The sequence below is a fragment of the Coffea arabica genome, chromosome 1e (assembly GCF_036785885.1).
Source record: "Coffea arabica cultivar ET-39 chromosome 1e, Coffea Arabica ET-39 HiFi, whole genome shotgun sequence".
In the NCBI taxonomy this organism is placed as follows: Eukaryota; Viridiplantae; Streptophyta; class Magnoliopsida; order Gentianales; family Rubiaceae; genus Coffea; species Coffea arabica.
The window spans coordinates 39,657,903-39,668,589 of NC_092311.1; the positions used below are offsets into that span (position 1 = coordinate 39,657,903).

General features: G+C 37.3%; 1 protein-coding gene across 1 annotated transcript; it reads left to right on the forward strand.

Moving 5' to 3' along the window:
• The first annotated feature begins 364 nt into the window (after window positions 1-364).
• Window positions 365-10,184, forward strand: LOC113724889 (la-related protein 1A). The gene is made up of 14 exons (XM_072055904.1): window positions 365-921; window positions 1,811-2,321; window positions 2,474-2,642; window positions 3,107-3,197; window positions 3,314-3,385; window positions 3,527-4,071; window positions 5,061-5,130; window positions 5,661-5,765; window positions 5,843-6,183; window positions 6,389-6,532; window positions 6,642-6,705; window positions 8,840-8,985; window positions 9,204-9,308; window positions 9,644-10,184. Exons 1-14 carry the CDS (start codon window positions 658-660, stop codon window positions 9,792-9,794), a joined length of 2,778 nt encoding a protein of 925 aa, XP_071912005.1. The 5' UTR covers window positions 365-657; the 3' UTR covers window positions 9,795-10,184.
• Window positions 10,185-10,687: the final 503 nt, after the last annotated feature.

The following is a 10,687-nucleotide window of genomic DNA, read 5'->3' on the forward strand; positions in this document are numbered from 1 at the left end:
TAATATTTTTGATCCTAATCATTTGTCAAATTCAAGTAATCAAACTGGATGTTGAGCTCGACAACTTCTCGAATTTTATCAAGTTAAGTTCGCGGCCTTCTAGTATTACGTTGAGTCGTGCTCAAGATTCATTCAAATAATTCGTCCAATCTCCTACTCAAACTTAAACTTAAAATGTAAATAGTATCATTAGATGTTAATATTAGAGTTCGACTCACTCAATATCACTCCTTGTCGCACCCGCTGCCCTACTCACCCTGCGCCAGCAGTGACTAGTGAGCGAGTCAATTAGTCAAAATCTTCCTTTGTCCGTACCCTCCCCCAACCAACCCTAGTACAATTGCTCTCTCTTTCGTAAAACCCTGCCTTCCTTCCTTCTATTTCTCTCTTTGTCTCCCCCCCCAAAAGCACCACCGCCACCCCCACCACCCCCACCACCAGCACCACCGCCGCCGCCGCCGCCAGCAGCTTGTTCTCTCTAATGGCAACACGCACTTCAACGGCATCGTAAAATTTGTCCTTTCCTATAATAGCATTCAAATTCTTCAGTTTCTCGAGTACAAATAATTTCGTAGAAAAAAGTTTGGTTAACTGAGTTATATCTATAAATATTTTTTCTAGAGTTTATTTGTTTGTTGTTTTTGATTTTGGGGGAAAATGGCGATGGCTGAGAATGAGGGAACTGGAGGAGATGATCAAAAGGAGGTGGCCAGTGGGCCCCCCAAGTCTCCCTGGAAAACTACGGCGGCCGTTGATTCTTCCTCATCTCCGGTGACTTCTGATTCCTGGCCGGCGCTTTCCGATGCTCAGCAGCGCACTCCCAAGAGTATCTCCGTTGATTCCCGCTCTCCCAAGTCTCCTCCTCCGCTGCAACAGTCAGCTCCGGCTGACGGAGCTGAGCCTTCCTCACCTGCTCCTCCGGTTAGTTAGAATTACGGGCTGTTCTTCTTTCTTTTATTGAATAAGTTGATTGTTTTTTCCCCTTGTTAATAGTTGCGAAAATGTAGCTTTTGTGGAGTTGGTGTAGGCTTTTGATTGGTTTTAATTGGTCGCTTCAAATGAGTTTTATATGTTTTTAAGCTGCTAAAAAGTGGTTATATTATATTTAGCGGCTTTATTGTTTACAAATCTCAACTTTTGTGTATGAACTTTTTTCCAGATTTGGCAAACAAATATTTGCCAAAATGCCATATGTATAATGAAGGAATACTGCTCCAAATGTGGAAAGGGTAATGTGTTTCGACCATCATACGACCTGAATTAAGACTTACGAACACAGACAATGACAGTTATGTAGATATTATGCTTCAGTTTTCATACTTCTGCATCTTATAGAAGATTGATGACTTAAGATTCAGGGAAGAATACTAAAGCTGAAGAATCCAGCTGGACAGCTGAAAAATTTGAAATTTTGTTTGGTCAAGGACAAGAATATGTACTTAAAAGCTGATTTTGATCTGTTTATGAATTTATTAGGAAGATGAGTGTGATACGTTGCATGCTTACTTTTGACTGTTTTATACATTTTGAAGTTCTCTTGATTTAATTCCTTCTCAGTGGATGAAGAAATGCAAAACATAACCATCACATAGTACTAGGTGCTTTGCCTGTCAACTGCCTATGAATTCATTCAGCATCAGCTATCAGTGAAAGGATGGAGGCTTTATAGAGAAGCTATAGGAGATTTTCATGTTCTTTGATTTCAAGTGCGATGTGGTGCAAATTTACATAAAGATCCTTGTGCTTGTAGATAGTTGTATTTATTCAGCTTAAGTGACAGTGTTATCTGTACATTGCTGTGGTTTTACAGGGATCAGCTGAGCAGCAAAAATCAAATGGCCGTGGAAATCCTAAGGCTTCACATAAATCCTCTGGAGTTCGCCCACAAAAAATGGGCCCTAAGCACTACCCAAATGGTGCACCCCATTTTGCTGTACCTTTACCTTACCATCAACCAGGAATGCCTCCAGTTTTTCATACTATGGTACCTATGCCACACATACCTGTTCATGGATATGTTTATCAGCCTGCCCCTGGACCTTTTCCCAGTGCAGACACTCATGTCCCAATGCAAGCTTTTACTCCAGTAGATGGTAGCTATAGACCTTCACCACGACCTGGTACTAAAGCATATGATGCCAAATCATTAAAAAGAAGACCTGAGCTACAGGACCAGAATTTCCAGTCCACTCCTAGGCAAAATCAGCAACCAGTTACTTCTAAAGAAAATGCTCAATCCCAACAACCTATGGGACCAAGGCCTTTCATGAGGCCTCCATTTTTTCCAGCTCCAGGCTTCATTGATGGGCCAGGCTTCCCAGGTAACTGTTTTGCAGCATTTTTATTACCTTGAAGAATGAGTATTCTGCCTATGGTTTCCTTCAGATTTTCTCATCCTTGGTATTGGTTTGAATTTTAGGCCCTCCTTATGGGTTATTTTTTAATCAATCTGATATTATAACCCCTGATACAGGTCCTGCAGGACCCATCTACTATATCCGCCCTGCTTCTCCTGGCTCTGCAAGAATGCCTTATCCACCTTTCTTTCCTCTGCATCCATTGAGCCCTGGGCCTCCTATGGTACCTTCCGCAACTGTATCACTAAGAGGCAGTATTGTAAAGCAGATTGAATATTACTTCAGGTAAATAGCATGGGATTTAACTGCTGCTGATTTTTTTTCTGTTTGAATCATGTTTGGCTCTGAATATATGTATCAACTATCTTTAAATCTACATGTTAAGTACCCTTTTCTAACTTTATAATATAATTATTTTAGAATCATGTTTGGCTCTGAATAAATGTATCAACTATCTTAATCTACATGTTAAGTATCCTTTTCTAACTTTATAGTAGAAGTCCAACTTTATGTTAAGTGTGAATGGGCATCTGTGGATCTTCAGGGCTTTCAAAGCCTACAATTTTTCTTGGCCTCTGATTAAGTCAAAATTAGTTCTTTCTTGTTTTAGGTAAAATATGTAAGCAGTGAAATTCAAGCCTAGCCTTGGGAATTTTGATGAATAAGTTTAGGTATATTATTATCTGAAAGTTGGACTGCCTCCATTGAGGAATCTAATCTTTAATCCAACTCATTTTTCCTTCTTGTAGTGATGAGAATCTACAGCATGATCACTACTTGCTTTCCTTGATGGATGACCATGGCTGGGTTCCAATATCCATCGTTGCTGACTTCAAAAGGGTATGTTTGATGGATTTATTGCATAGTTTGATGATGGTTCTTAAGACATATATTGGTATGGTGATGATAGGACTGTTAAAACTTTGTTATTTTGAATGTTACATCTTATGTTTCAGGTTAAGAAAATGAGTACAGACATATCATTTATCTTGGATGCACTGCAGGCTTCAACTACTATAGAAATTCAGGTTGGATGTGTTTTATGTATCAACCTTTTTGATTCCCTTTCTAGGTAAAATTTAGACAAAATTTCTCCTATCTTGTATCTAACTCTCCACTTCTTTGCCCTAATAACCTGTGATGTGATGCTATCTGTGTTATTCTGATAGGGTGACAAGGTAAGAAGACGCGATGAATGGTCGAAGTGGATTAATCATAAATTGTCCCCTCTAGTTTGGTCTTCCCCTAAAACTTTGGAGAATAATGATAGTTCTCTAAGTGCTACTAACGAGATGAATCACGATAAGGACAGCTTTGACAAGGCAAATCGGATATCTATAAGAAATGAGAGGGTAGTGGATTACACATCTTCAAGAAGCAGTACTCAAGATGTGATAGTTACTGATGATGCGGAGAAGAATTATCGAGCAATTCAAATAGGAAATGTTGTTTCTGCGCCAGAATTGGTCTCTCCATCAAAAAGACAGTCCACCCGTTTTTGTCCTAATAAAGCCATGCCAGAATGCTCACAAGGACCTTCAGCAAAATCTGATGTCAATGAAGGCAATGCAAATAGATGTGCGAAGTTGCCTTCAGATGCCACTAAACAGAAAGTAGAGGACTTGTCAAATGATTTTTCAAGCACATTTATGCTTGATGAAGAGTTAGAACTTGAGCACAAGACAAGCAGTAAGCATACATCTGCCACAGGAAGGTATTACATCTATTTAGATTTACTGAATGAGCTGTAGGTTTATATGCCTTTTTGATCTTGCTAATGTCCAAGGCAATTGTTCTTGGGTGATGGAATTGTGTGGATGACCATGTGTTGTGGAATGGTAGCTCTAACATTCATGTATATTCTTGATTGAACAGAGTTCATTTGCATGCATCTTCAGTGCAAGTTGGATTTATTTTATGTGATTTGATTAAGTCCTTTTGAATAAAAAAGAAACATGCAGAACTGGGAAATTCTAACACACTGAGAATTCTTATTTTATTTGGGATGGCCTAGTAGTGTCGAAAGAAAATGAGAACTGAATCAATTTTGTTTTCAATTGAGTTAGTACAGTGATTCTTCCGGGAGAGCTAGACTAAGTTTTACGATATTTCTTATCCAATCAACTCTTGGCAGTGTTATCTTTTGTCAAGGTTTAGTTAATCTCCTTTTTTTTGGGTAATTGCAAGCCTATTCTTGTTTGTGTCATCCTTTCCTATTCTATCAATGTCCTGGCTGATTGATGATAATATCTAAATGGTGGTGTATGAGGTATGTAGCCAGATTTTATGTACCTAATCTGCTTGGTTTTGAATAGAAAGGACACAACAAACATGCCTGAAATAGACGATTGAAAGTTTAATAGATGTCTATGTCTGCACCTGTTGTTTTTAGTGTAATGGTTGACTAATCTGTTTCAGGCTTGAACATCGTACTGACATTAACATTATAAGATGGCCCTCATAACAAAGTTTATCTAGTCACTGGAACTTGCATAACTCAAAGTAGTGTCTTAACTTACTTTACGTGATACTGTTTTGTGTCATTTAAATTAACTACCTTAGTTGATTTTTCTTCCCACTATTTTAGGAGTATAAATCTGCCAGTTTGCATGTATTTCTTAAATGCTTCTGAGAATTAAATATCGGAAATTCATGTGCTTTTTGGCTTTTATTTTTCTATTGTTGATGGAGTTGTGCCAACAGGGTTGATGATGAAGATGAAGAGATGGTTGTTAATGATCAGGCTGTTGACAGACTTGTAATTGTTACCCAGGTAAAGATATCAATCATTCCATCCCGTATCTTTGGGGGATTTGAGTTTCTTTGTTCTCAGCTATTTGCAGAAATGGGATTACTCAAGGGAAAATCGAGCTTGTCTTTTCCCTAATCTTGAGGGAATATAAATTTGCTGGAGGAAGTGGTAGTTTTTGCCCATTTCTCTGTCTCTCTATTTTTTCTAATTTTTATACAGTTTCTTCTGAAGGTTACCGGTCCTTTCATAGTACAAGTAGACTTAGTCTTAATGTTACACTGATCCCTGAGACTATCTGTACTTGGTCAGAGTTTTGTGAAATTCATTTCAACATCAATATTTGGACTATCATGAAATAAATTTGTTTTAGAGCTCAATCGTTAAGCTTGACTCCTGTTAACACTTAAAGCATTTGACATTCATTAGTTACTGTATTAATTGAGTGTCATTCTGCCTTTACTTTCACTTAAAGCAATAGATTATATTGGTTGTAAGACATACTATGTTAGTATTGGTGGTTATTTGAATTTTTCAATTGTATACGTGTGCAGAATACTCGCATGGTTGATGAATCTGGAAGTGTTGTAAAGGGACCAAATTCCATGTCATGTGAGCTTGCTTCGGCCATAAATGATGGCCTCTTATTTTATGAGCAGGTTTGTGGAGTTACCTTTTTATGATATACTTCTCATTGAAGCCATGCTGAATTATATATGACTATATGACATTTCAGGAGCTAAAAGCTAGGCGCTCTAATAATAGAAATAAAATCTCAAGCCATGAAAATAGAGATGACAGTTCCAAATCTTCTGTGGCTGCTCCAAATATGTCCAAATCAAGGGCTGTCAATACCTTGGCTGGAGGCAGTAGCAGTGAAAGTCCAGGTAGTTCCAGTTCTCGAAGGAAGCAGAATAAAGGATTTCCTAAGCAGCATTCAAATTTCATGCAGCGGCTGTTTCCCAGCACCTTTAGGAATCATGGAACTGGAAGGAACTCTTTTGGAACTATATCTGAAAGTCCTCCAAGCATGTCAGTTGGATTCTTTTTTGGTTCTACACCTCCTGACAGTCATGGGTGAGTGGTTAAAGTTTTAAATTGTTCCTTTGCGTTCTGGAGCTAGTTTTATAGGTAGTGACTGCTCTTTATGGTATAAGAATTTAATTATGCATCACTTTGGCAATGGAGAGTAATTTTGTGCGCTGTTAGAATCAGATAACTCTACATTTGGGTTTTGCATAATATCTAACTGAAATTTTTTCTGAAACTGCATGAATTTCAGGATAAGGCCTTCAAAGCTGAATGCATCTCCTCGTGGCAATAGTTCTGTCGGTAGTCCACCTGTAGGTTCAGTGCCAAAGTCTTTTCCAGCTTTCCAGCATCCAAGTCATAAACTCCTAGAGGAAAACGGATTCAAGCAACAGTTGTAAGGACTTTACCCATAGGATGGGTAGTTTCTAATGTGCCAGCTAGCAATTCTGCATTCATGCAGGATTCTTGGTTCACCCAAAATTATGGGTTTGTCTTTTTTGCAGGTACAAGAAGTATCACAAGCGATGCCTTGGTGAACGAAAGAAACTGGGAATTGGTTGCAGTGAGGTGTGTAATGCCTATTTACATATTCATCTTTTTTTTCCTTTGATGTTTGAAATGCTGAAATTTTGGTTCTGGAAATTTTTTTGGCAATCCCTTGGATTGTGATGTTTTCTTCAGCTAGAATTGTTTAGGAATTCCCAACCATGTCAAAGACTTTTCTTCATCTCTCTATTTTATTCACTTTTTTTCCACATAATCTATTTTCGCATTCTGTTGTTTGTCATTTCTCAACCATGTCAAAGTTGAAGGGAAGGATCGGTAGAAAACTAATATATCTCCCAGTCTTTATGTTCCAGGAATTGCAACAAAATATACCTGATTTTGCAAATATGAAAAAGCTTTCATCCCAGAATTTTATTCTTTTTTTCACGAACATGAATTGTCCTATTTAACTAAAAAATTCACTTGTCTTGAGATGACGTGTCGGAAAGCAAGAAATGATAGGAACATATGAATGAAAATTTTGCTTGGTGTTTGAAGACTGAAACAAAGACCAACTTATGTTCTAGAATAAGAGAACTGACTGGTATTGCAAGTATGTTGAGATGCCTTTCTAATAGGACTTTTTTATGGAGATGGTCTGTCAAAAAAATCACATCAAGGAATTGACTCTGAAAAAATTCCAAATTGCTGATAAGGTTTTTTAATAAAGCATAATAAATATGATGTATTCTTGGTGCATGATATATACAGATTTTGCTCAATCTTTTTGAGATTTAGTGTTCGTCAACTCCTGAATGACAAAATGTAGCCAAGATATAAGTATTTGGCTATAGCCTAATGTCAATCTCCTAAAAAATAAAAGACTCAAACAGATCCCAGCTCTAAAGTCCTAGATGTTTGACTTTCCTGCTTGTCAGGTTGCTAAGAAACAGGATAAGAAGAATGTATGAGGCTTAAAGGAGAAATTGTTAAAATTATAGATCTGGTAATTGCTGCTAAACAGTTATAGTATACTAGATTACACAAATAATGAAATTTAATATGTTATATTTTTTGAAAGATTGTTACTCCTAGCCTTTTTTTTTCCATGTCGTTCAATGATTTTTAGCTCTTCCTGAGCTTTTTATTTCCATTTCAATGATATAATGCTATAAGCTTATCTTTATTGGCCATTGTAGGTGGGACTTTTAGAGTCCTTGGAAGAGAACATCTTAACTGATGCCCTTGTTAAAATATTTATAAAGAATACATGAGTAGCAATATTATAAATGACAATGTTCAATCTAGGTGTCATAACAAAGCAGCAGACCTTTTAAGTATATACACTTGCATCAGAAGACCTTGGTGGTGAAAGGGAAATAAATACTAATTGATGCTTCAATGTGCATGTTATGTGTGTGTATCTGCACACTTGAGTAAAGCCATCCTTTCGCCAGTTTGGTAGATGTAGACTGAGGACATAATATGACACAGTATGCACTGGTTGACATGGAACTTGCATCATTTGGTGGACCGATTAAATAAATAATTGGCTGTATGGCAGAAATATCTGTATATGTGTAGGTTGCTAATATTGTGTCTGTGTTGCTGTGTCATAGTTATAGATATTTATATTGTCGTGAACATTCAACACATGTTTGTATGCATTTTCATCATCTTTCATGTCTACTACTGATTGGGTAGACATACATATACTTAAGCTTGATGCATATCTCATTAAATTGTTTTTTGACAGATTCTGTGCCTCTTCATTTTAAGTGGAAATGTCTGTATTATATGATTTCTTCCATGAAATCCACCATTCTTACGACTTTACCTTTTTATTGTGTGTGTCATGTTTTTCTTCATCATGCTGCTGACTGTTTTTTCTCGTTTGAGTTACACATGGATTATCTTATGAAAGCCAAGGTAGTTTAAGATATTGCAGATAATGGGGCACTCTTTAAATGACCTAGAGGGAGTACAATAGTGCTTCTGATAAATTATGCTATGATATTTACAAGATGTTCAGTTGCAAGAACTACTGAGATTTTGGTACATGCTCATGATGCAGTTTCTTTGATTTGACATTTACATCAGTTCATGTTTCACTAAGTCCATCTGTTTTTATTTATGTGATGCAAGCTCATAATATATACCATTATTTCTGTGCATGCTATGATATCTGAAGGACAGCTGCTTTCTTTTTATGCAGGAAATGAATACTCTTTATAGGTTTTGGTCATACTTTTTAAGAAGCATATTTGTAGAATCTATGTACAATGAATTCCGAAAATTGGCACTAGAAGATGCTGCTGCAAATTATAATTACGGAATGGAGTGCCTGTTCAGGTTCTACAGGTATGATTTATCAGCTACCTTTTCTGATGGACATCAAATGAGATCTTCAGTCCATGCTTTCTCTCTTGGCCTTAAAACATCAAATGACATCTTCAGTCCATGCTTTCTCTCTTGGCCTTAAACCCGACGTATCTAGTTGATTCAGCATTGTATATGCCCCATCTAAACTCCGGTGGACACTTCCCTTTGCTCTCTATTTTTTTTTTTCAAATTTGCAGTTATGGTTTGGAGAAGGAGTTTAGGGAGGACCTCTATGCAGACTTTGAACAATTGACGCTCGACTTCTACAATAAAGGCAGTCTGTACGGTCTGGAAAAGTATTGGTACGTCATTTTGTGCTTTTGCTGTGTCTTTCTTTAATCCGCATCTCCTATGCCCCCAAACCAAAAAAGTAAGAAAAAGGTAGAGTAATGGGATTATCTACAATTTTACATGCTCCTGGAATTGAAAAAGAATGAGCAACTTTTGACTTGAAGAGCCTGAGTTGCTCTCGAATCTTACATTTATGGAGCATATAACATCTAGCATGACATAGCGATTGAATAAAATTCTACTTCTTGTTAGTTTCAAGAGTTTTCAGTTTGTCTGCCATGGTTAGGCAATCTTACACTGGATGTTGCAACACAGTTAATATTATTCTGCTTTTTGTCTTCTGCAGGGCACTTCACCATTACCGTGAGGAGCATGGTGAGAGATCTCCTTTAAAGAAGCACCCAGATTTGGATAGAATGCTAAGGGAAGAATATCCTAGTTTGGATGATTTCAAGCGTGCCAAAGGGAAGTTTCCAGCAGTAAAAGAGGATGGCTAGTTGTCAGGCGTGACAGGTTGCAGCTTCAGTTGTCTGACATCGTCAATTTTGGAAAGCCAGTTGTAACAGTTTTGCAAGCAAGTTCGTGATCCATTTTGAATGTGATAGTGATATTGTACATAGGATCTGGATAGGGTTGTCTATACCTCTGATGGCTGAATGCAGATCTTGTTTAAGATTGAAGAAGTCTGCTACCTCAGTGACGCATCCATTTTCCCTTCCAGATTATAGTTTGTAAATAGGGAGAGCAAAAATAAAAAAAAATAATAATAATGGACATCAATTGTAATTTGCATCTTGTGAAATTAAACATGTCCCTAACCTTAAAGAGAGAGAGAGAGAGAGAGAGAGTGAATCAATGAAATGAGAAACCTGTTTTGGAGATTACAATTGCCTTTTTTGGTTGTTAGATGATCTACTGCCTGTTGCATTTGGCAAATATTGTTGCCACCACAGAAAAAGTTAGAAGTGCTGGCCAGGGAGAAGATTGGTAGCCTGATGTTGGTGAAAGTTACTTTGGCATGTGTTTGGGGGTGCAGCAAAGTTTAGAAGATTTGGGATGCAAATTGCATTTGGACAATTATGTTAATCTTTGGCTGTAGAATAAATTTCACTCATTGGTTCATTTCACCTTTATTAGACAGAACGGATGGTCTATCCTAATTAAATAAAATAATTTGTGGGTAGTAGATTCATTTGCAGACAGGATTGGAGATCCAAATGGTTGTCCTGTTGCTGTTACGAGGAAGGAAGTTTGGTTCAATAATTTGACGGTCTTTTAATGTAGATCTGACAAGAGGGCCTTAAAGCGCTCGTGCAGTTGAGCTAATTTAGGGATCATCCGGTAAAAGGGTATTGGAAAAAGGGAGTATTGGAATGCTTAGTACAAACTA